Below are 26,542 nucleotides of genomic sequence, written 5' to 3'. Positions count from 1 at the left end.
ATTTTTTTTTGAAAAAACAAGGAGGCCATTTTGTTAACCATGTGGACCTACTTCCAATGAAAGTTCAGTCTGCAGCAAAGGAGGAGAGAGAAATTAACAAGTACTGAGATTTTGACTATGTCTTCATATTTTAACTTCTATTACTTACTGGGAACCAATTTGTCAGCCAGATACATTATATATGCAATTACCTCAACACAGAGGAAAGTCTTGTTGCCCTCATTTTATGATGTGTGAATAAAGACCCTCTTCAAAGGTTATTTGGCCACGGCCACACAGTAAGAGGTTGTGTCCTAAGAGTCTCCGTCTTTGCGTCACACCATGCAAATTTCTAGAAGTCAAGTATTTCTAGGAGGCAAGCCCCTTAGCTTCTGCTCCACTTACTGTTACACTGTCCTGCGTTTGCACAGTATGTACATATAAATCCACACACTGGCATGAATCATCCACTGTAGTCTGTGGGTTTTTATTTCTGTCTCATAGAAAAAAAGAAATCTATCCCTAGAAAGGTCTCTTCCTTGGAAGTCCAAATTGTTATACCAATCCCTTCCGTGCCCTTCCCTGACTTCCCACAAAACTCAATATTCTTGCTTCCCAAATTCCTTCCCTGCAACTTAAAGACCCCTGAAACCCACTTTTACGTAATCTTTCCTTATGACTCCCTAGACAACCTTCCTTGCAGCCATGTGCTAATACACACCTCCCTTCATTAAGCCAATATTTTTATGCCAGGTGCCCTTGCAAAAATTGTTCCCTCTCCCCTGGGAATGTGCTAACTCTAATGGCTCAGTGCTTGGCAAAATCCTGTCTTAGCCTCCAGCTCAGAATTCAAGGCCTATCTCCTCTGTGAAGTATGCCTGAATGTCCGGTGAAAAGTTCTGCCCTGACCCTGCCCTGCTACCCCTGCGTGTCTGTCATTATGCTCGGTGGGGAGCATCATAACTCGCAAGGGGCTCACCTGGCCAGTGTGTGAACACCCTGAGGACAGGGAGTACATCTCCGCCATCTCTACTTCCCCAGAGCAGTGCCTGGCCTGGAGCAGATGTTTAGCTTGTTCAATAAATTAGGATCCAGTGTGTTGATTTCTAACACAAACACTTACTTTTCTGGGAAGATGCTTAGATGAGGAAACCACGTACTTTACTCCTATAACATACGGGAGTTTCATCAATCTAGTGGGATATAGGAGTTTCCCCTCAAAAACAACAAAAAAATAACAAAACTTTGGATAAGTGAATTGAAAACATAAACTCTGGCAGAAACAAGGATTTTTTTTTCTTCTTTTCTAAATTAGTACCACTTGGTTCAAGGACAAGAGGTCACCTTTGTCAAGTTCAAAATTTACTGGATTTCTTTTGCTTCTCTCAAATTTTAGATCCATGACTTAAACATACTTCATGAGGAAAGTTACACTGGTCTCTTCATGTTGCTGTTTATCAGAGGAAGGAGATGCTTTACAAACAATACTGCACTTCACAGGACTCCTGATAAATGAGTCAATAGACTTACCCCCATTCGGGGGGCAGGAAATCTCAGATACAAGTGAAAAAACACTTTATGCACAGAAGACACGCATAACTGAGCTGACATTAGAACACACAGTATTTACCATCACCCTCCAGGGTTGATTGCGTGAGCTGTTTCCCCATCCACGATTCCCAAATGTCCACTCAGTTGAATAATTATGGATTAAACCCTGCTTTATGAATCGATTTGTAACATGCATTGTGGATGACACAGTGATAATCTGTGGTTCTCAGGATTTATAACCTACACATTAAAAGAATGTAGAACAGTTTAAGAGATAACAAACCAAAAACAAAACAAAACAAAAACACATAAAAACAAACAAAAACATCCAAGAGATAGCACAAAGCAGTGTGAGATTGAATGCATGGCTCAGTTCTTTTCTAAATCCTGTAGGAGTTCATAGGACAGATGGTTATTCTGAGCTAGATAAATTAGGGGCAAATCATGGGAAAGGTGGACCCTGAGCAGGAAGTCAAAGGTGGTGGAATTTGGGCAGATGAAGGTAGCCAGTCAGCACTCTCCAGGAGGGAGATGTTTGGAATGAGGGCACAGCTAGAATGATCTGCTGCATGACCAGGGGGCTGAGAGTTGCTGTAACGTACCAATCAGTAATAAGGCTTCGAAGATGTGCAGGAAGCAGAGGGGGAGGCTGCTAACTCCATACTATGGTGTTGGGGGCTTTGTCTTGTAGTTTACCTTAGTGACTGGGTTTTTAAAACAAGAAAATAACATGCTTATTTTTGTTTTATTGTTTTGCTTTGTCTTGAGACAGGGTCTCACTCTCTTGCCCAAGCAGGAGTAGAGTGGCACCATCATAGCTCACTGCAGCCTCAAACTCCTGGGCTCAAGTGATCCTCCTGCCTCAGCTTCCCAAGTAGCTGGGACTAGACGTGTATGTTACCACACCCAGTTGATTATTTTTTATAATTTTTGTAGAGATGGGGGTCTCACCGTATTGTCCAGGCTGGCCTCAAACTGCTGGCATCGAGCAATCTTCTTGCCTTAGCTTCCCAAAGCACTGGGATTACAGACATGAGCCACTGTGTCCAGTTTTTTTTTTTTTCTTTCTTTCTTTCTTTTTTTTTAAGAAAATGAATGTGTCAAAGCTCTAAAAGCTCTAAAAGAATGCGGAATGGGATGAGTGAAGCCACATCATAGATGAGTAGGTGATGCTGGGTATACCTGTGTGGTAATGGAGCCTGCCTGTGCTAGGAGTGAGGCAGTAGGGATGAGAAGAAAGAGGAATTCAGAGAAGGCATGAAGAAAACAGTCAGCAGAGAGCTGACAGGGAGAATGAGCTATCATTGATAGAAAGGAGGAAGATCAACTGAGAAACCAGCTTGGGAAAAATGGAGAGTTCATATGTAGTTTTTGTGTCTTCTTCCAAAGCACTGGAAGAAAGTATCCAAGCCATACTCAGGCTAAGAAGCAAGAAGCAGGAATCACTAGCTATCTTAAATAGAAAGGGGTTTAATGCAGAGAATCAGATGCTTCCAGTAGGGTCAAAAAGCTAGAGAAGTGGTCTGTGCCCTGGGCTCCAGGCATAACTCTGGAAGGCCTTTCTGAAAAGCTGTGCTTACGGAAGAGGTAAGAATGGAGTGTCGATCCACCAAAAGTGTCACAGAAACCTGTATATGCAACTCAGCATCTGCACACCATTCTATACTGAACCTGCTGCCATACTGCATGACAACAAATGATCCTGCCCAACACAATGGATTTATTCTTCATACAGATGAAAAGCAGCCCCATCTTCTCTGCAAAAGAAGGGCTATCCAGGGTCTTGTCCATCAGCACCTTCATTACTGGAGGTGTTCTTGCCAGTCACAATCATAATCTCTGCAAACGAAAGACTATGTGAAGGCATCAATCACTGCCAACACATCTATCAAATTAAAGGAAAAGGAAAAAAGAAAAAAGGAACTAATACATCTTTCACAGAATGAGCAAGAAATTGTAGTTAGCATAGTCCTCATTTCTACCAGTGATCACAAAGCCTCATTTCCATAAGAGATCATAATTATAATTATTTACAATCGACTTGTTTTTGTCCACTGAAAAAACACTTTGGCTATTTGCCTCGTAGATGAAATCTTCATTCTTCAAGGGCTTGAGCCCTTTGGGTCCTGTTTATATTGCACTGTTGTAGTCTTCTGTTAACTTTTGCCACTGGTTTGGCAGTACGGATGTCGCTGATGATAACCTGAGGTTCAGCATTTTCTGATTTGGGAACTGATGCTTTTAATCAAGGAAAGCACAAAGTTGGAGGAACAAGAATTCAACATTTGTGAGGGGGTTATTAGGTGTAATAACAAAGGAGTTGTGTATTCTCACTTCCAGGAATCTGGGACCCATATATTTTGGCCATTGGGAAAACAGCTTCACATCTTGGTCATCCTTTCAAAGTGCATACTGCATACTATAGGACATCACCCAATCTCACACGATGCCACTGATGGATGTTATCTGTGTACGCAAGAGGTCACTCCCCCATTTGTTAAGGTCAGCTGCACATGTGTGCTGAGATAAATAGGAAGACTGCAGAATGCCATAGGAATAAGGCCATTGCTTCACTTCTCTTGCTAGAAAATGACTTATTAGGTCAGAAACAAGGTTTATGGGACACCATAATCGAATTAATGGATTCTTTTTGATGGTAGTATTGGCAGAAGCATTTCATACCCAAAATATCTATTCCAGAGAGGACAAATAACTGTTTTTTTCCACAATGAAAAGGGTCTTAGGTAACGAATCTTCCCCTGCATGTCTGTCTGCCCGCAACAGAATGACTTCATATATGATACTCAACGTTGTCTACTCTTTTTTCTTGTCTTTCTTTCATTTATTTATTTTTTGAGATGAAGTCTTGCTCTGTTGCCTAGGCTGGAGTGCAGTTGTGCGATCAGCTCACTGCAACCTCTGCCTCCGGGGCTCAAGCGATTCTCCTTTCTCAGCTTTCCAAGTAGCTGGGACTACAGGTGCGTGCCACCATGCCCAGCTAATTTTTTGTATTTTTAGTAGAGACAGGTTTTCAACATGTTAGCCAGGATGGTCTTGATCACCTGACCTCATGATCCACCCACCTGAGCCTCCCAAAGTGCTGGGATTACAGGCACGAGCCACTGTGCCCAGCCCAACATTGTCTACTCTTAACAGGAGGCACACACAGCAGGGATGGGCCAACTCAGCCTTAAAGAGGCAAAGCCCATGTTGTGGAATTAATGTTTAATCTTCATCCCTGACACCATGGCCGTCTTATTCCTGAGCTCACTGGGAAAACACAGATGGCATAAGAAAAGGCTGGCTGACCTTCACAGGCTGGTCATCTCCCCATGTGGTTCCTGAAACACTTATCTGAAATTGATGTCCTTTGGTTAAGAATCATAAAGAACACAAGTATCTTATACTCTGTGCTTCTGCCTCTTCTACAGAACTCTTTGTCACCGATTCTCCAGGGTTATTTCTTTCAGGTCCTCAAGTATCCAACCTACCATCGACTTCCTGTGAATCAGTTATAAGCCATATATCTGGACGTGTATCCTTCCAAAAGAAAATGAGACATTTCATATTCTGCTCGATTTCTTCCCTTGGGAGAAATTCCCTTTACTACTCTTCTATTGGAGCAAACCTGGGAAGAGCTGCAGAAATCTCTCATGAGCTGTTACCAGCATACCATGCAGAACCTTCTGTAAACTAGCATCAACATTTGTTTTCCTCAGACAATCAAGGGAGGCCATAGTTGAGGGCTGGTTAAAAGAGAGACACCTGTGTGGCGTTGGTGGGCATGCTGAGAGATGAGTCTCTGGATGCTCAGCCTCATATATGCCACTTTCATTCCACCCCGTGCTGTTATAAAAGTCAAATTGTGTGACTCATGATTTAGATCTTATGATCACTTAATGTCCCATAGTTAGGCATCTGGTCTCTACCAGGGCCCAGGAGCAACAAAGAGCCATTTCAGAAAAAAAAAAAAACGTTGTAGTTATTTTCCAAAAAAGCATTACTAGGTGATATGGTGTGGATTTGTGTACCCCGGCCAAATCTCATGTCAAATGGTAATCTCCAACGTTGGAGGAGGGTCTGGTAGGAGGTGACTGGATCATGGGAGCAGATCTCCCGCTTGCTGTTCTCCTGATAGTGAGTGAGTTCTTGCAAGATCTGGTTGTTTAAGAGTGTGCAGCGCCTTCTCCTTCTCTTTTTCCCTCCTGCTCTAGCCCACGTAAGATGGGCCTGCTTGCCTGCTGCCTTTTGCCATGATTGTAAGTTTCCTGAGGCCTCCCTAGCCATGCTTCCTGTGCAGCCTGTGGAACCATGAGCCAATTAAACCTCTTTTCTTTATAAATTACCCAGTCTCAGGTAGTTCTTTATAGCAGTGCAAGAATGGACTAAGACACTAGGCTTGCGATAGTTTCCATGAAGCATCCGGTCCTTCCTATTGCATCAGCTGGGATACCAGATAGCAGATCTCATTGCCCTCTCTTGCTTCAGGCTCTCCTTAAAACTGTATTTTCAAGGTACTCAATAAGTGGGTCAGAGCAGCATACCTAAAGGAGGTATACCCTGCCTCCAAAATCAAATTAAAAAAAAAAAAAGGCTGACCAAATAAAAAAGGAGCATTGAGTTTCATTTCAATATCAGATGGAATGAAAGTTTAATGCTTATTTTTTAGTTATAGGGTGTCAAATAATAACAATTGACTTTCACTCCCCACCGTTGGGTTACATCTGGCCTAGCAGAAACTCCAAAGTTGTGGCGGCCCTTGCAAATTTTCACTGGGCTTATCTCCCCTGCTCCATCTTACATGTGATTGACAGGATATTTTTGGCTTATCTAGTTCAATAAGTATGATGTCATCAAGAAATTGAACCAATATACCGCCCTGTAGAATAGGAAGGTAATCAAGTTCCCTAGGGCTAAATTGTGACAGAGAATAAGAATGCTGGTATCTAGCAAAAGTAAAAGACTCCAGAATATCTTATACATTTTGCCCAAACTCATGTTCCTTTTACCCTGGCTTAATGTCTTTATAATATATGACAAGACATATTACCCAGTTTCTTCTGTAATTCAATATCAGTAAATGTAAATTAATGTAAATAAATATAAACAAATTGTAAAACATCGTAATTACATTGATGAGTAACTCCTTTCTTTCTCAGTCAGATTCCATACTGTGCCTCTAGGGTATACGGGGATCCGATTATAACTATAGGTGTAGAGGCAGTGGGGGAGGTAGAAACTGGTATGGGAAGAACTGTCCTTTCTTTCAAGGTAACTACATTAGGTGATGGTAGGATTGGCCTCATCAAAGGAGGAGCCTCTGTTAGCAGGAGAAGCTCCGAAGTCCTCATTCCCTTGTCTCCTATTCTCACTCCTAACCAAAAAATTTCCTATATTTGCTAAAGAAGACCTGGTGAACGAAGTTCTGAATCAACTTACTCTGTAATTCAGTCATGTGCATGATTGGCCTCCATTTGGGATTTTTGGTGAAATCAGGCCAGCAGCTACAGGAGATAAGCAATCATTTAGGACTTAGAGGCTTGTCACTGGACATACCTTGAACTGAGAATGTAAACCCCTGAGCTGGCATTTCCTTTCTTTGAACTCTTCAGTTTGGTCATGAGCAGCCACCTCCCGCCCTCCTTAGAGTCCTCATTCTCACTATGGTGTTGCTGCAGTCACTGGGTCCTCCGTCTGCCTTCGACAGGCTTTGTATTCCCAGGGACCACAGGTGATAATTTAAGCAGCTGTTTCCTAGTGTGTCATACGTCCAAGTTCTCATTTACTGGTGGTAATTAGGTTCTTACTGCCTTCAAATCCAACCAAGGCTGATAAGCAGTTCTATGGTCTTGTTCTTCAGGGACTATTGCCTACAACTAATTTTTCTACCCAATTCCATATTAGTAAGCATTAAATTGCAAGAAATAAAAACATGCACAAAAAGACAAATACTGCATGATCTCACTTACATGTAGAATCTTAAGAAGTTGATCTCGTAGAAACAGAGAGTAGAGAGGTAGTTACCAGAGTGGGGGGCTGAAGGGGTAGGGTAAGGGGAGTTGATGGGAGCTAAACAATGTGTACACATGGACATAGAGAGTGGGATAACAGACATGGAGACTAGGAAGGGTGGGAAGGTGGGAGGAGTGAGGGATAAGAAACTACTTAATGAGTATAATGTACACTACTCTAGTAATGGTTACACTAAAAGCCCAGCCTGTGTCACCACTACACAATATATCCATGTAACAAAAAATTGCACTTATACCCCTAAATTTGTACAAATGTTTTAAACAAGATACAAAATTTCAATTAGACTAGAGGAATAAGTTTTGGTGATCTACTGCACTGCATGGTGACCATAGTTAATCATAATGTATTGCATATTTCAAAACTGCTAAAAGAATAGATTTGTAACATTCTGTCTCCACACACACACAAAACAATAAGTTAGTGAGGGGATGGACATATTAATTTGCTTGATTTAATTTTTCTACAATGTATCTATAAATCAAAACAGTATTCTATAAAACATGTTCAATGAATGGACAAATTAATGGAGTTTGCCTTCATAGTTACCTTCCCAAATCTGGTTTCCTACTATTTAAGTCTCTATTACAGTCAGTCATCTTAGGAATAAAGGTAGGCATTGACCACCCAAAAGGCTGTTTCTGTCTTCTTCACAAAGTGGGGCTGGAAAGTGGGTGGCATTATTACTGACAGAGTCTTCTGTAGTGGCCACTTGCATGACAGGAATGGCCAGTACCCAGTGCCTTTCCATGGTAGTCATGCCTGATGCCATGCGTAAGGAACATGGCTGTGCTGCAGCTAATCAGGCATAGGGCAGCAGGCATAGGCTGAGGTAAGCAGCCTGGATGACTCAGAGGGTTTGTGGTGCAGGCGCACAGTCTCATGACTTATATAATCACAGCCATGTGGGCATAACATAGAGAAGCTCACCACCTAGCTCTCAACCACTATTGTGTAACATATAAAAGTAACACTGACCCTGTGAGGGAGTTGCTGAATAAAGGCATGCCTCATCTACCTGATGTCTCTTGAGTGTTGAGTGTTCTTCCAGCTCCCTGCCCCACATCCACCTGCTCCTCTCAGCCCTCACCTGGAGCTGGAACCTGACTCTGAGCATGACCCCATGTAGGTATCTGCCCTGGTCTGTTTGTGCAGCCCATGGGGCAGGGGGAGCTGACTTCACTGCAGTAGGTCAGGGCACAGGACTGAGACTCAGGCTTCTCTCAGCTGCAGGACTGGCATGAGGTCCAGTATGAGGACCTGCCCCAAGTGAGCCAAACACAGTGAAACGTAGGATTTTGTTTGCTAGTGGCTGGCATAGATGTTCTTTCCTAGCGGATGAGAACCCAGAGGGATGCAGAACAAGGAGTGGCTATAACCCATCAGGTGATTACGAAGAGGGGGCTTGTCTGATCCTTGAAACAGAATCCCAAGGTCAGATCCACTGAACTCTGGATCTGACAAGTTACATGAGCCAATACATTTCTGTAATATAAAATGAAGTTGAATGTTCTGTTTCTTACAACTGAAGTATTTCTAAGTGATAGAACTACCTGACTTTGGCAGAATCTCAGATAACTTTGCCTGACCAAAAGTCTCCACGATTGTTTATATTTCTGGGGGGCGGGGGGGGGGGGAAGGAAACATCGTCTGCATTTTTCCTTTCCTCTTCCTTTCCAACACCTTTGTGTTTCTTAGCCAGTTCTTGAAAGCAAGGATGAGTCTGACAACCTGCAATGTGTTTTTCAGAGTCTGACTAAGATATGACATGTCTTCGCAAAAGTCCTTCTCATATCTTATTTCTGAACTTTCAAAGAGGTCTTAACCTGTACTTCAACATACATTTAAGTTTTCTTTTCTTCACATGGATAAAGCCCCTTACTAGATAGGAAATCTCTTTTTTTAATAGAAATTTATAATATAAATAAAGAGGATATATTCAAGAGACATTTGAGGTTCATACTTTCCTATCTTTTTTTTGCAGTGAAGACTCTTTTTCACTATGGTGTAAGTTGAATAACTGTCTAAAAGTCTTGAAACTTTCAGCACATATCTGGAATGTGTTGTTCAAGTGTAGCACTGTTTTTCTTTATGTCAGGGCTGGAAGATGAGGCCACAAGAAAATTTCTGGCCAAACATGTTGTTATTAAATGTTTATTCTCTCTGAAACCCATGTTGAAACTTAATTCCTAATATCACAGTACTAAGAGGTGAAGGGCCAGCACAGTGGCTCACGTCTATAATCCCAGCACTGTGGGAGGCTGAGGTGGGTGGATCACTTGAGGTCAGGAGTTCAAGATCATCCTGGCCAACACGGTGAAGCCCTGTCTCTACTAACAACAACAAAAAAATACAAAAATTAGCTGGGCATAGTGGTGCACGCCTGTAGTCCCAGCTACTCATTAGTCTGAGGCAGGAGGATCATTTGAACCTAGGAAGCGGAGGTTGCAGTGAGCCCAGATTGCACCATTGCAATCCAGCCTGGGGGATAAGAGTGAAAAACTCCAACTCAAAAAAAAAAGAGAAAAAGAGGTGGAGTCTTTAAGAGGTGAGTGGAGTAATCTAGTCTTGGATTAATGGGTTATAGAGGGCATGGGTTGGTTTTCAGAAGAGCAGGTCTATACTAAGAGCCAATTTGGCCATCTCTGCTGAGTCCCTACCATGCGATGTTCTGCACTGCCTTGGAACTCTACAGTGTCCCTACCAGCAAGAGGGCCCTCACCAGATGTAGCCCCTAGACCTTGAACTTCCAAGTCTCCACGTCTGTAAGAGCTGTGTGATCTTTCTTTGTTAAATCTAGAAAGAAAGTAAACAATCTCCTCTAAGTTACAGGTATCTTTGAAGTAACACATCTCAATTTCCTGCCCAAAGCTGATTCTTCATTCCCAGTTCAGGACGACAACCTCCCACCCCTTCTGTACTCTTACTTTCTAGTGGTTCAAGCTGGAATCTCAGGAGTTGCTTGTGATTATTTTCCTTAATTCTACATGTAATCCCCATGACTGCCTTGCTGGCAATAACTGCATGAATCCTCACTCCTTCTTCTTTTTTTTCAGTTATTTTATTTGAAATTCCCTGTCATTACCCTGCATTTACTTTCATTTAACATCTTTATTAAAGTACAACTGACACATAATAAACTGCACATACTTAAAGTGCACAACTTGGTAAGTTCTGACATATGTATATGCCCATGAAATCAGCACGATAATTAAGATAATAAACATATCATCATCCCCAAAAGTTTCCTTGGAACTTTCTGTAACCCCTCTTTCTTGCTTCTCCCTACTATCCCCAGACTACCACTGATATGCTTCCTGTCACTATATATTAGTTTGCATTTTTTAGAATTTTACATAAATGAAATCATATGTTATGTACTCTTTTTTATTGGCTTCTTTCACGCAGCATAAGATTCAATAATTTTGTAGCATATATCAATAATTCATTTTTTATTGGGGAATTATTTGCATACTATCAATAGAATGCAATACAATTCCACAAGAAAAAATGAACGTCACAGTTCGCTTAGCCATTCGCGGGTTAACGTTTGTTTGTTTAGCCATTCACCTGTTAACATTTGGCTTGATTTCAAGTTTTGGCTATTACAAATAAGTTCCCATGAATATTTATATGTATGTCTTTTTTTTTTTTTTTTGAGATGGAATCTCGCTCTGTCACCCAGGCTGGAGTGCAGTGGTGCGATCTCAGCTCACTGTAACTTCTGCCTCCGGGGTTCAAGCACTTCTCCTGCCTCAGCCTCCAGAGTAAACGGGACTACAGGTGTACACCACCACGCCCCTCTAATTTTTGTATTTTTAGTAGAGATTTACTTTCTATTTAACATCTTTATTTATTTATTTATTTTTGTATTTTTAGTAGAGATGAGGTTTTCCCATGTTAGCCAGGCTGGCTTAAACTCCTGATCTCTGATGATCCACCCACCTCGGCCTCCCAAAGTGCTAGGATTACAGGCATGAGCCACCATGCCCAGCCAGTACAAGTCTTATATAGTCAAATGTCTTCATTTCTCCTGGGTCAATATGTAGAAGTGGGATGTTTGCATCACATAATACGTGTATGTTGAACATTTACAAAACTCCCAAGCATTCCTATACCAACAATAGACAAGCAGAGAGCAATTCTGCTCGACAAGCAGAGAGCAATTCACAATTGCTACAAAGAGAATACAATACCCAGGAATGCAGCTTAGAAGGGACATGAAGGACCCCTTGAAGGAGAACTAAAAATCACTGCTCCAGGAAATAAGAGAAGACACAAACAAGTGGAAAAATATTCCATCCTCATGAATAGGAAGAACCAATATTGTGAAAATGGCCATACTGCCCAAATTAATTTATAGATTCAATGCTATTCCCATCAAGCTACCATTGACATTCTTCACAGAATTAGAAAAAAAAACTACTTTAAATTTCATATGGAACCAAAAAAGAGACCATATAGCGAAGACAATCCTAAGCAATAAGAACAAAGCTGGAGGCATCATGCTACCTGACTTCAAACTATACTACAAGACTACAGTAACCAAAACAGCAGCTACTGGTACCAAAACAGACATATAGATCAATAGAACAGAACAGAGACCTCAGAAATAATACCATGCATCTACAACCATCTGATCGTCGACAAATCTGACAAAAACAAGCAATGGGGAAAGGATTCCCTATTTAATAAGTGTTAAACTGGCCAGCTATATGCAGAAAACTGAAATTGGACCCCTTCCTTACACCTTATACAAAAATTAACTCAAGATGGATTAAAGACTTAAATGTAAAACCCAAAACCATAAAAACCCTAGAAGAAAATCTAGGCAATACCATTCCGGACATAGCCATAGGCAAAGACTTCATGATGAAAACACCGAAAGCAATTGCAACAAATGCCAAAATTGATAAATGGGATCTAATTAAACTAAAGAGCTTCTGCACAGCAAAAGAAATTAGCATCATAGTGAACAGGCAATCTACAGAAAGGGAGAAATTTTTTGCAACCTACCCATCTGAAAAAGGTCTAATATCTAGAATCTACAAGGAACTTAAACAAATTTACGAGACAAACAACAAACAACCCCACCAAAAAGTGGGCAAAGGATATGAACAGACACTTCTCAAAAGAAGACATTTAGGCGGCCAACAAACATATGAAAAAAAGCTCATCATTACTGATCATTAGAGAAATGCAAATCAAAACCACTGTGAGATACCATCTCACGCCAGTCAGAATGGCGATTATTAAATAGTCAAGAAACAATAGATACTGGTGAGGCTGTGGAGAAATAGGAACGCTTTTACACTGTTGGTGGGAATGTAAATTAGTTCAACCATTGTGGAAGACAGTGTGTTGATTCCTCGAGGATCTAGAACCAGAAATACCATTTGACCCAGCAATCCCATTACTGCGTATATACCCAAAGGAATATAAATCATTCTACTATAAAGACACATGCACTCCATGTTTACTGCAGCACTATTTACAATAGCAAAGCCATGGAACCAACCCAAATGCCCATCAATGACAGACTGGATAAAGAAAATGTGGTACACCTACACTATGGAATACTATGCAGCCATAAAAAAGAATGAGTTCATGTCCTTCGCAGGGACATGGATGAAGGTGGAAGCCATCATCCTCAGCAAACTAACACAGGAACAGAAAACCAAATACCGCATGTTCTCATTCCCAAGTGGGAATTGAACAATGAGACCACATGGACACAGGGAGGGGAACACACACACCAGGGCCTGTCAGGGGATGGGGGGCAAGTGGACAGAGACCATTAGAACAAATACCTGGCCGGGCGCGGTGGCTCACGCTTGTAATCCCAGCACTTTGGGAGGCCGAGGCGGGCGGATCACGAGGTCAGGAGATCGAGACCACGGTGAAACCCCGTCTCTACTAAAAATACAAAAAAAAAATTAGCCGGGCGTGGTGGCGGGCGCCTGTAGTCCCAGCTACTCGGAGAGGCTGAGGCAGGAGAATGGTGTGAACCCGGGAGGCCGAGCTTGCAGTGAGCCGAGAGGGCGCCACTACACTCCAGCCTGGGCGACAGAGCGAGACTCCGTCTCAAAAAAAAAAAAAAAAAAAAAAAAGAACAAATACCTAATGCATGTGGGGCTTAAAACCTAGATGATGGGTTGATAGGTGCAGCAAACCACCATGGCCTAAGTATACCTGTGTAACAAACCTGCACATTCTGCACATGCATCCCAGAACTTAAAGTAAAATAAAACAAAATAATTAATTAAAAAGAAAAGCAAATTGAGGAAATGTGCACTAAGGAAATACACAAGAGGTATTACTACTAAACTCATATTAAATTGGCTAAAATTAAGAGACTGATTACATCTAGTGTTGGCAAGGAAGGGGAGGAATTGGGACACTCATATATATTGCTGGTAGGATGTAGTACAACCTCTTTGGAATACAATTTGGGATCCTCGCTCCTTCTATTTCCATCTAACTCCACTGCCAGGACTGCAGCCATGCCTCCATTCTCTGTGTCCTGGATCACAGCCTGGACCCTGGTGTCCCAGCTTCTTCTGCTGCCTTGTCCCAGTCCATCTCCCATGAGAGGTAGTATGAAATATGTTTAAAGTAAATCAGATTATGCCACACTCCATTTCTTAAACCTATTCAAAGATCTAAAACTTTTCTACCCTGGCTTACAAGACCTTATATGATCTGGCCTGTGTCCCACCCGTCCTCTCAAGTAAACCAATACCAAGTGGCCCCTTGTTCACTACAGTCTGGGTTCCCTGAGCTGACTTCTGATGCTTTAACACGCCACATTCACTCCAGATAGGGAGACTTCCTGTCATTACTCCCACTGCCTGGAGGTTTGCTCTTGGTTTTTGTTGTTTTTTTCTCCAAAGAGACTTTATTTTTTACAGCAGTTTTACTTTCACGGCAAAATCAAGCAAAAAGGACAGAGTTCTCATATACCACCTGCCCCCATGCATGCACAGCCTCCTCCACTATCAACACCACACTCAGAGTGGTACGTTTGTTATAACCAATGAGTTTATACTGACACATTGTTATGTGTCACACCAAAGTTCACAGTTTACATTGGGGTTCACTCAGTGTTGGACATTTTAGGAGTTTTGACAAGTGTAAGACATGTACCCACCCCTATGATACACAGAATTCTTTCACTGCCCTAAAAATCCTTCTATTCATCCCTTCCTCCCCTATCTCAAACCAAGGAAACCACTTTTTTTTTATGTCTCTATCATTTCCCTTTTCTAGAATGCCATATAGTAGGAATGATACAGCATATAGCCTTTTCAGGTTGGCTTCTTAGTAAATGTAGTGTTCATTTAAGGTTTCCCCATGACTTTCCATGGCTTGAGAGCTCATTAATTTTTTAGCACTGTATAATATTGCATGGTTTGTGATATGGTTTGGATGTGTCCCCACCCAAACCTCATCTTGAATTGTAGCTCACATAATCCCCACGTGTTGTGGGAGAGACCCAGCGGGAGGTGACTGAATCACGGGGGTGATTGCCTCCATGTTGCTGTTTTCATGAGAGTGAGTTCACACAGGATCTGATGGTTTTATAAGGGGCTTTTCTCCTGTTTGTTTGACACTTCTCTTTCCTACCACCATGTGAAGGGCATGGTTGCTGCCCCCTTCCTCCATGATTGTAAGTTTCCTGAGGCCTCCCCAGCCTTGTGGAACTGTGAGTCAATTAAACCTCTTTCCTTTATAAATTACCCAGTCTTGGGCAGTTCTTTATAGCAGTGTGAGAACAGACTAATACAGTCTGTATGCATCACAGTTGATTTATCCATTCACCTACTAAAGGAACATCTTGCTTTCTTCCATGTTTTGACAATTCTGAATAAAGCTGCTTAAATACTCTTGTGCAGGATTGCGTGTGATGTTAACTTTCAACTCATCTGGGTAAAAACCAAGGAGCATGATTGCTGCAGCTTTTGGTTTTTAACCTCACTGGATTATACTTTTACCCAGGTATCAGCTGTTTAACATATTAATTTATTAATTCACTCAGCTCACTGATTCAGCAATCATTTCCTGGTAACTGATGTGTAGGAGACATGGTCTGGGTGTTGGGGACATGACAGCAAGTAGAGTAGGTTCTGCCCACTGGGACAGATGTCAGGGCACAAGGACTGGAGAGGACGATGCACACAATGAGAGGTGCTGGGAGTCACACACATGCTGACTATGGCTGGCTGACCCCGTGACAGGGTGTGGGAGTAAAGAGGAGTCAGGCAACCTCCTCAGTTTTTGTCCCTAGCAAGTGGGAGAAGAGGGGCACATGCAGGCAGCATGCTGCAGGGAGATGCTCCTCGCAGAACCCAGGAGAGAACCGACTGCCAGGGATGGCAGTGACCATGATGGCTGTGGTGGGACAGGCAGACAGCCATCTTACCAACAGGACTCATGCTGCTTATATGTGGGGAGGAGACAAAGGAAAAAAAAGGGAAGGACCAAGAACGATACCCAAAAAAACAGAAAAGTTTGATATTCAGAACACTATCAAGGACATTTCCCATAGAAACTGGACTTGAATGGACCTTGGAGAACTGGTTGGATTTACTGCCTGGGATGGCAAGGGGGTGCCACCTGCATGCCAAGCCCAATCTCACAGAGGGGCTGCCTGGAGCTGTGCACTGTGAAGGATGAGAGCTGGGCACACACAACTGAGGAATTCACTGGGAGATGGGTCAGAAGGAGGAGGAGGAGGACGAAGAGGAGGAGGAGGAGGGGAAGGAGGAGTGAGGGGGAGCACATACCTCAGGAAGGGCAGCACCAAGCAGAAGATGATCATGAAGTCACTTCCTCCATGTCTTGCTTTTTAAATCATTGTTGTCTGTGGGGTTTGTCCCCTGGGCTCTCTCTTACCGAAGATGCAGTCTTGGGCATGCACCCTAGCCTTTCCAGTCACTCTGAGATAACACAAAGTCCAGTGTGATGTGCTGTCACTTATTTCCTGTCTTCAACTTAGCTTCTCACACATGGAGCTGGTGGCCGTTCTTAGACGCTAGCAAGATGGGTGTGGGTGGGTGGGAATGGGGCATGACAGGCTTTTCCTTTGTTCCAACATTTTCCTTATTCACCAGCTTGTTTGTGATCCCTCCAAGCTTGGGGCAGGAGAAGGGATCAGGAGAAAAAGATGCAGTCTTTGTAACCTGGCTTCCAAAAGTGCTTGAGTCACAGTCCAGGGTCAAAGAACAGGCTGGTGGGGTGAGCTTCTCTCCTGCAGGGAGTTCCTCGGGACAGTACAGCATCTTCCACACATGGCTGGGGCAGGGTTCAGCCAGGAGACCCACATTACACCCAAATTATTTTAAGAGAGAAAAGGTAAAAACAAAACACTAAAATATCACAGAAGGAGCCACTGCAAGAAGCAGCTGACAACTTGGGCTGGAGAGAACAAAGGAAAGAGGAAGGAGTGAGCAAAACTCAGAAATGTGGAGGAGCTGCCGCCCAGAGATCACACGCAGACATCTGAAGAAGAGACCTTCTGGGCTGGTGCTGGGGCCTCTGCTCTTGGAGTCAGGGTTCTGTGGAGCTGGGAAGCCAACTTTGCTGATATCTCCGAGGGGACACTATGAGGCTGGCTCTGCGTGTGTCAGAGAAACTGCAGACCGAATTCATATGCTGCTTTGCTCATGAACTGCCACTGCCAGGGTGTAAAAGCAAGGATAGCATGACGCTGGTAGGACCGGGAGTCAGACAGGACAGAATGGGAGGCACAGGCCCTTCTCCCACCTCTCATCTTCTGGTTGCCTTGGGTGCATCTGTTGGCACAGCTGAACAGGACTCTGGCAGGAGAGGTGGCACATGGCTCCCCAGTCCCTACATTACAAGGCAGAGTATAAAAGGGAAGGTGTGGGGCCGAGAAACAGTAGCTTAAGCACCAGCTCAGGGTCCTGGGATTCATCCCTCTTCCAGCCAGCAGGAAGTGACAAAAAGCACAGGAAGGCCCTAGGGGCCAGGCCCCTTTTGCTGATGTTTGGCTGGTAGAACTTAATCACATGTCAGGTGCAGGGAGGCTGGGGAACTCTTGGATGCCTAGACAAAATAGAAAAAAGCTTTTGTGAGTGGCTGCCATTGTCTGCCACTGGTGCTGTGTGGATACAGTTCAAACTGAGGATTTTCCAGCTGTGGACATCCAGCTACAGTTCTTTGAATGGGGGATGGAAGAGCAAAGTTTTATTTCTGGCTGCTCACTTTGCCCCAGCCTTGCTTTCCTCCTAGCTGCCACTGAAATGCCCACCGTATCCAGTATGCAGAACCCCTGCTCATCCCAGTGCAGGTGAGCATGCAGCTCAGTCACCTCCAACCCATCTCCTGGAGCTGTCCCACGGTTCCCTTGGAACCACTCTAGGGCATGTAGTGTCTGACTGAGTGCTTCACTTCGTGGGGGCACTGCTTAAAACAAAAGCTCTGGAATATAGCACCATCGAGAGGCAACTGTTAATTTATTAACATACACGTCCACTGAAATGGCTGCTAGATGTGGTCTAGAAACCAAGGAGACCCCTCACTGGCCTCAGGTGAAGGGGAAACACGTCCCTCCCTTTCCTATCCCTCCTCGGAGGTAGGTGGGACATGCCCTTGCCAACTGCTCTACAGAGAATCCCCTCCTCAACACGTGTCACCTCTGAGCACCTGCCTCCTTCTTCCTCCAATCCCAGAAGCTACAAGAAGCTTCTCATGTGACCAACTGTTACAGCCACCAGGTGTTCACAAATCCGAACTCTTACAGCTGCCAGGTGTTCACAAATCCGAACTCTTACAGCTGCCAGGTGTTCACAAACCCACAAGGCAGAGCGGGCTTGTCCTCCTTTACAGAGGGCGACTGCAACGCGAAAGTTGTGAAAGTCCTTTCAAATGTTGCTTTATCTTTTTTTTTTTTTTTTTTTTTTTTTTTACTGTTCTCAATCAGCTTTCTCAGGTTGAAGAAAATTTTGCTTTAATAATCTTACCAGTTTTGCTTTCTATTTCAAACTAATTGTTTCAAAACTAAATTTATTTTGTCCGGTTTCTAAGTAACATCAGTGTTTCAGGAAGAAGCAATATGTTTACTCTCTGGCTTCAAATCACTTTGAGGGTAAGAGCTGAGGCTGTGAGCAAATTGCTGATGTCTGAGGACAAGTCGAAACCCCACGACTATAACCCGGAGTACTGAGAAAAACTGGAGCAAAGACAGCTTAGGACTAAGCCTGGTGGAACGTGTGTGGGTGGATAGCAAGGTGGTTCCCACAAGACGCCTTCCACCCCAGGATGCCCCAAAGGATGGCCTTTCCCCTTGGCAAGAAGGTTCGGTTAAGTCCTAATACTGTCGGAAATTCTATTTATGCGGAAAACACACAGGGAGAGACAGACATCTTGTGGGCATATGGTAGCATTACATCACAGGTCTGGAAATTAATACCTAATAATCGGATCATATCATCGAATAACACACTGTTAGTCACAAACAATTCCATCAAACATCTCTCCAACTTTTAAAAGAAAAAAATGAACATATAGTTCATTTTTCTTATGGTTAAATGCACCAATTAAAAGCATAGCCTTGAACTTCCAAAGAATAGATAGCTTTCCATTTTGAGTTCTCCTTGGTTTCTAGACCATATCTATTAGCCATTTCAGTGGAGGTATATGTTAATAAACTAAATAAACAGTTACCTCTCAGTGATGCTAATTCCAGAGCTTTCATTTTAAGCAGATACCAAGTATCTGAGAGGTAATGAGCGTGTGGGGTGAGAAGTGAGACTTTTTGAGTCGGATCCTCTGAACAGCTGGCTGGATTCGACAGGCACAGGGAATCCCAGGACCAGATTCTGGAATGCAGACATTCCTCCGGGTCTTAGGGCTTCTCTGGCAGAAAAACAACAAGTTTATCTTGGAAGTTTGACAGGAAAAATGCTTTTAAAGAAAAAGCAAACCATCTTTTTCCTATGAGTCAGCTGAAGATATATTTATCTCCTTTCCAAAATGGATATCACCATCAATAAATTATTAATAACTACTATTTGTGTAGTGAATCCTACAGAGTGGGTCCCATCCTTGTCACTTTTTACTTAAATTACCGTTGGTCCTCTGTAAGGAAACACCAGCACAAATAGGTCATTTGCTTAAGAATTTAAAGACAGATGTGTGGTTCCAAAGCCACAGTTCCCCACTTGCTGCAGTATACACACTTGCTTGTCTGTTTCCATCGTCATGAAAAAACAGGTGTGGCCCATCATGCGGGAAAGAGAAAAAATGTAATTCTGACCATTCCTCTATTAGTGGCCTACTACATTCTCATTATGACCAATAATCACACCTGGTTTTGTACAGCCTGCATGCTAAGAATGACTTTTACATTTTTTAAGTTTCTTAAATAAACAGAAGATGACAAATAGGTGGCACAGAACTGTGTGACCTACAAAGCCTAAAATATTTACCATGTGGCTCTTCAGAGTCTGCCTATCCCTGCATTACATAAACAAGACTCGTTTTCATTAGATGTCTTGAGAACTGGCTTTGAGAAAGGTAGGAGAAAATACACTTTTATTAACATTTTTGAAGGGAAATATTTGTTGTTTCTTACCTTCAATTATTTGCAGTAAATTTGATTCCTTCTGACGTTCATTTAACATCTGCTATGCAGCACTTTGCAGCATAAAGACTCATCTCTAAGACATAAAAATCACTATCATCCAACTCAAAATGTGATGTTACTAAAAATTACTCGGTGCTAAGGGACTTTTTTGCCCCTTCGGTGGCAGATCCTTGGGGTTGTGGAGGTAAACCACGGACCCTGGAAGAGCAGGTAGGATTTCTACACCTAGAACTAGAAGGAAGCGTGTTCCAGGTGAGGGGAAAACACTCGCAAGGGTGCACAGACAGGGAGGCAGCAGTGAGAATTCCAAGTGCCCCGATCATAAAAGTGTGTCATGGCTGCGGGTGGATGGTGTAGAGGGAGAGTGAGAGCTGGTGTCTTCTCCAGTAAGGTACTTTGGAAAAACACACATTTAAGTAGCTGTACATAAAAGGGAAGTAATGGTGAAGATAAATTTGTCTGGGATCAGACGCTAGCACCGGGACGATCATCATCCCTACAGGTCTCTCTCTAATACCTGCTGCTGCCCCTTTCCCTAATGGGTCACATGGTCTGTCTTCCACTGTATAGCTGCGTTCCACTGTGGATCTGCTCACTTCCCTTTTCTTTTTTAACCTTACCCTTGTTTTCTGCCCACCTGTCTCTGAGAAAAGCTGAGACTTCTATCACCGGCAGGTCCTCAGTTAGGTACACGCCTGTCTTGCTTGGGTGTCAACGACAGGAAACCTAGCTATCGCTGGATGTCTGCTTCTGCCACGCCACAGCAGGTGGTATCCAGAGTGTGTAAGCAATGTCAGGGGTGCGAAATTTGGAGAAGAAAACTCAGAGAAAAATGCAGACTGCTTTTTTTGGAAGGGGTGTTTTCAGTTGCAATTTCCATACTGAGGAGCTTGAAATTGGCTGGTAAGGTCTAGACATTAACTTAACACGCACTCCTCCTCTTGAATTTGGACTTTATAAGGAATTTGGATTTTATAACCACACGATGGAAGCTGCGAGAGGCTTCTGAACAAGGTAATGATGGAGACAGGCTGTGATGACTAAAAAGACGATTCTGGTGGTGGTGGATACGGTGGCTGGAGATAAGAAAAACCTCCGTTCAAACGAGATCTGAATTTACCCACTAACTACGGCCACGAGGAGTTTATTCCTTTATCTTTCCGTTTTCTCTCTCTCCCGAGAGGTGTCAAAAACAGGATTTGGAGGTGGCAGGATAATGGCCAAATGGGTGGACAGGGCGGCGAACGATTCAACCAGGCTCTGGGCTTGGCGCATGGTGGGCGGTGGCGCCCACACCTGGGCCTGGGAACCCGCCGCTCGGGCATCAGGGGCTGCCGCGGCGACTGGCGTGGACACATGACCGAGGAGCGAGAGGTCAGAAGACAAGGGGACTGCAAGAGCAGGGGAGCCGCCACTGGCTGCCAAGGCCGTGCAACTGGCGCCGAAGCGCACGATCTCCGCCCACCTGCAGCGCGTCGGGAACTGTAGTTCCTCCCTCTCCTGCTCCCTGGCCCAGGACGGGCTCCGGGACAGCGCCCATCCTCCCAGTTGTAAATCACGCACTTTCCTGTCCTGGACGCCAGGTCCTTCCACTTCTCAGGCGCCTGGAGCTTACGTCACGAGCAGGTCACCGCCCACATAGCGGAGGCCTTTAGGTGTCTATGGAAAGCCTGTCGTACAGCAAGGTGGCAATAAACGATCGACCCTTAACAGTGGAAGGAATGCACCTTCGATCCCTCTACTTCTATTGGCTGCTCCTCTGTGGGCGTCTCCCCGGCCGCATCGCACAGCTCCTCTCCCGGTGTTGCTCAGGCAGCGCCTTAGGCAGCCCCGCGCCCCTGGGAGAGGCGGGGCGAGCTAGGGCGGGGCGGGGCCCTGAGTGGACTGCGTCGCGCTCGGGGGCCGCGCCGGGTAGCGTTTCTTTTCAGTGCCTGAGGCAGCTCTGGCTCGGAGAGCCTTTTGCTAGCCCTACGGGGACCTCTGTGCACGGATGGACCCGCCTGGACCTGGCGGGAAGCGGCCTGGCAGGCGGCGGCCCCGGCGGCATCAGCAGAGACAGGACGGGGCCGACGCCGCGGGTCCCTGAGGCGTGCGTGCCCACCGGGCCCGGCGGCGGCACCATGATGCCGGGCGAGACCCATTCGGCTGCGCCCGGGACGGCGGCGGACCTGTCGCGATGTCAGGGCTGCGCCTCTCTGCAGCAGGTGCGGCACCTCCCGGGGCCGCGGGCGCGGGGGGCGACTCGGCCTGGCGGGCCGGGAGCGCAGGGATGTGGGGTCCGGCCGCGCGGGCTGTGCCTCAGTGCGCTGCTCTCCCTTCCCGACCGTAGCTCTTGCTCGCTCGTCTCTCTGCTCCCTTTTTCCTACATGAGTTTTGGGGACGGCTTCCTTTGCTTTATTTAAGCTTGAAACCCAGAGTTCATTGACTGGAATGCGCTGGTGTAACGGTGGGGGTGGAGTGAGCGAGTTCTGGAGGGCCCCCCACCTTCCCTACCTGGCCTCGGAGCTCCCTAGGGCTGACTCCCTAGGTCAGTGAGGGACAGGTGAAACGCCGAGGGCACTTATCTCCCTGAGGATAACGCTTTGGTCTTCTGGCCCATCCTGAGTATTTGTTGTTTGGAGGCAGAATCTTACGTGACATGTGGGTTGTCTGAGTCATTAGACTCGAAGAGTCTGGGGAGGCATTTCAGCTTATAGCAGATGTGCCATCCCGAGGCTAATTTTTAAAAAAGCAAGCCAAGTAATTGGTCAAGTAGCTTGTCAGTTGTTTGATAAAAGTAGTTTATTAAAGGCATGCAGAGACTGGAGGTTTCTGACAGGCGTGGGCACTTCTTTAGAGTGACATAAGGGAGAATTGCTAGAGTATGGCTCCAGATCTTATGGGGTGGTACTTGGGCAATAGTACCCCTCATTTCCCACGACTCTCCTAGCTGCCTGATGTCGGGGGTCTCTTTTAACTTCCTACTATCGCGGTTTCAGTGATAAAACGAAACTCACCAGCGCCTCATCACCTACTCTGCCTAGTGTTCTAGGAACTACAGACATTGTGGTGAACAGAATAGGATCTCTCATAAGTAAGATGCCTATGTATGAATAAGGCCTCAGAAGATTTTAGGTGTTAGAAAATAAAGGAGGATGTTGGAATATTGGTGTCGTCTCTTAGCTAGGGTAGTCAGGGAATTTTTGAGTCAGTAACTTTCAGATATTTGAATAATGAGAAGGATCGGGCTGTCAGAAGAGATGTGGGAAGAGCTTTCTGGATAGAGGGATTAACAGGTGGAAAGGTTCCTGTGGTGAGAAGGAGCAGGGTGTTTTTGATGAGCAGAACATAGTACGGTTGGCATGAGCATAGTGCACGCGGAAGATGGTTGATGAGACCAGACGGAAGTGCAGGCTAGGTAGGCCATGCCTAGAAACTTGGTTTGCATTTTAAGTGCAATATCTGTGAACTGATTGCAAACATTTTAAGTGTTGAAGGAAGGGGAGGAAGGAAATGTGCTGCCTTTGTGAGTAGAAGGAGAACTAATAGATCATTGCCTTCACTGAACTGAATTGTATAGGTATCTTACAACGCCCCCCCCCCGCCCCCCCCCACCGCAGGAACGTGATTGGAGTTCTCCCGAATCTTTAATACATTGTATTTTTTATTCGAGCCAATTCACTCAACAAATATTTATTGATCACCTGCCTTATTTTAGACACTGCAATTATGGCATTAGGGGAGAAAAAGACAAAAATTCTTAATCTCTTGGAGCTTCCATTCTAGGAGGTTGGCAGGATAAATGAAACAAATGAGTTATGTTAGAGGGTAATGAAAACGTTGTTGATGAATTGAACAGAGATGGGGAGGGAATGAATGGGTGAGGACTAGGCCAGTGGCTGTTGGAATTTAAGTAGGGAGTCCTGGAACGTTTATATTGGAGCAAAGGTGAGAGAATAATAAGCTCTGTTGAAATCTTGGAAGAAAAGTCTCCCATACAGTGGAAACATCAGATGTGAAGAACTGTAGCAGGAGCTGGCTTGGTGTGCTTGGGAAGAGCAAGAAGGCCAGTGAAGCTGGGGCAGAGTGAATGCTGGGAGTCAGGAAGGTAGGAGGAGGGCCTGATTTTGTGTGGGCTCCTGTAGACCATTGTTGGGGTTTGGGTGATGGAAATGGTGAGTCATTGGAGGCTTTTGTGCAGAAGAACTACTGATGTGAACTGTGCTTTCAGTCATGGATCTGTTATGGTTAAATTTAGCAACTGTATCCTTCTGGTTGCTTAGGCCAGAAACTAGATGGCATCCTTGGTGCAGCTCTTTTTTTCTCACAACCTGTATCCGGTTTATCAGATTGTGCCCGCTCTGCCTTCATTATTCACCCACTTTTCAACATCTCCACTGCTTCCACTGTGGTGTGAACTACTCTAATCTATGGCCTAGAGATTGAATCTTCTTCCTTATACCCTCGCCACATTTCCCTCTGTGGGTTCTCAAAACATCGGTAAGAGTAATCCTAGATCCAGGAGTCTGCAAACTTTTTCTGTAAGGAGCAAGATCACAAGTATTTAGGCTTTGGGGACTTGCTCAGAACTGCTCAGCTCTGCCATTTTCATGTGAAAGCAGCTGTAGACAATTCATAAAGAAATGAGTATGCCTGTGTTCCATTGAAACATAAACACTGGAGTAGGGCCTTAGTTTACAGAGTTCTTCTCTAGGTCAGGACGCTACTGCATTTGGATTTTCTGTGGCCTGGAATTGGCTTACCTTTTTAGGGGAAAGTTATGAGTAGAGTCTCTGGAGGAATTCTGTAGTTGTGCAAAGTGAGCCTAGAAAAATAGGTTCCAGGCAGTTTATAGAGAACCTTGAATGGTAACCATCATAAATTCTTTAACTTATTTCTGTCAGTGTTATGGGATGGTGAAGGTTTTTGCATAGTTACATTAGGACAGTGCTTGTAGTAGAAGTAACGGTGGTATGCAGGATGGATTGGAGGGGGTGCAATTAGGTATGGTAAATTATTTTACTAATACATAATAGTGATAACAAAAGTCTGAAGTAATTGAAGGTTCCTGGGAAGGGGAATAAAGAAGAAAAGGGTTCTGAATATGAGACAGTGTAAAGAGTGGGCAGGTCTCATGTCAGGAAATGGAAGGTCCTGAGATTTAAAACTCGAATGACCATGAGAACTGTGGTAGATATAGGAGGAAGAGGAAATCAAGGTGGAAGGGACTGAAGTTGGAATGACGTCAGAACTGGGAGTGTTCAGCCATTTTCAAATTTAATGTTTGTGGAACACAGTGCTTCCAAGGTGCCCTAATATCCCTCAAGGAAATAGCAGGCCAGGTTAGATGTGCACTGTGTTCAGTGTAAGAATTTTATTTGGGCCGGGAGCGGTGGCTCACACCTGTAATCCCAACACTTTGGGAGGCCAAGGCAGTGGATCATGAGGTCAGGAGTTCAAGAACAGCTTGGCCAAGATGGTGAAACCCTGTCTGTAAGAAAAATACAAAAATTAGCTGGGCATGGTGGCATGCGCCTGTAATCCCAGCTACTCAGGAGGCTGAGGCAGGAGAATTGCTTGAACCTGGGAGGCCGAGGTTGCAGTGAGCCAAGATGGTGCCACCACTGCATTCCAGCCTGGGTGACAGAGCAAGACTTTGTCTCAAAAAAAAAAAAAAAAAAAAAAAAAAGCTTATTTCACAGAAGGGAGGTGTGACGATAGGCAAATGGGGCATTATGTTCTGTCACTTAAAGGAATCTTTGGAACCATGAGGCCAATTCATGGGACTACGTGCTATCATTACAGTCAGTGATGGAAAACCAACTAGCTAATGTGTGGCCTTTAATGAAGGGGAACATGGAATGGTGAGGAAAGGAGAAACAGATAAAGTGTGTTAGAGGGTTAAACAGGGAGTGTGTTCCAGAGGGAATCAAGAGTTCCAGAGGGAACCAAGATCGGAAAGAATGAGAATTAAGGAAAAGCAATTCTTTTGGTCAATTAGTAGATAACCGCTTTTTGGAAATAATTTTCTGCATGTATTATAACTACGTCAAGTTCCGTATTTCAATTAAAGTTTCGTGTGAGAGAGAAACTAAAGAGGTACAAAGAGAAGATATTCTGCGCTATAGTTTTAATTTTTTGATCATGCAGAGAATTTACAAGTGTAATATAGGAGTCAGCCTTTCCAATGGTAGGCAACCATATTTGTGTTGTGACTTCATTCTGAACTGTGATGTTAGGCTAACTTGCCTCTCTGTCTTGAATAGTGGTTTGCTTGCACTGAAAATCTTCCTTTCATTTCTTAATCCTCCCTGTCCTTTTTTTCTTTAGTTGTTGAAGAGATAACAGTACCTTTGCAGAGATCATTATTTGATTCAGAAGTATACAGATTGA

General features: G+C 44.2%; 1 protein-coding gene and 1 long non-coding RNA gene across 3 annotated transcripts in view; one reads left to right on the top strand and one right to left on the bottom strand.

Moving 5' to 3' along the window:
- The window catches only part of LOC129465049 (uncharacterized), a 29,325-nt gene extending 7,550 nt beyond the window's left edge, over positions 1-21,775 (bottom strand). The window contains exons 1-2 of the long non-coding RNA XR_008651851.2: positions 20,159-21,775; positions 16,347-17,628 (exon numbers count right to left, since the gene is read on the bottom strand). This is a non-coding gene — a long non-coding RNA (uncharacterized lncRNA). The remainder of the gene's footprint in view (positions 1-16,346; positions 17,629-20,158) is intronic.
- A 276-nt stretch (positions 21,776-22,051) lies between these two features.
- The window catches only part of ICE1 (interactor of little elongation complex ELL subunit 1), a 67,523-nt gene continuing 63,032 nt past the window's right edge, over positions 22,052-26,542 (top strand). The window contains exon 1 of one of the 2 annotated variants that reach the window (XM_055246724.2): positions 22,052-22,374. In XM_055246724.2, coding sequence (XP_055102699.1) covers positions 22,291-22,374 — 84 coding nt within the window. In that variant the 5' untranslated portion in view covers positions 22,052-22,290. The remainder of the gene's footprint in view (positions 22,375-26,542) is intronic. The other variant, XM_055246723.2, reaches the window with a different exon arrangement.

Source organism: Symphalangus syndactylus, chromosome 16, assembly GCF_028878055.3.
Source record: "Symphalangus syndactylus isolate Jambi chromosome 16, NHGRI_mSymSyn1-v2.1_pri, whole genome shotgun sequence".
NCBI lineage: Eukaryota > Metazoa > Chordata > Mammalia > Primates > Hylobatidae > Symphalangus > Symphalangus syndactylus.
Note: the sequence above shows the minus strand (reverse complement) of the source record. Positions and strands in the feature narration are given on the sequence as shown.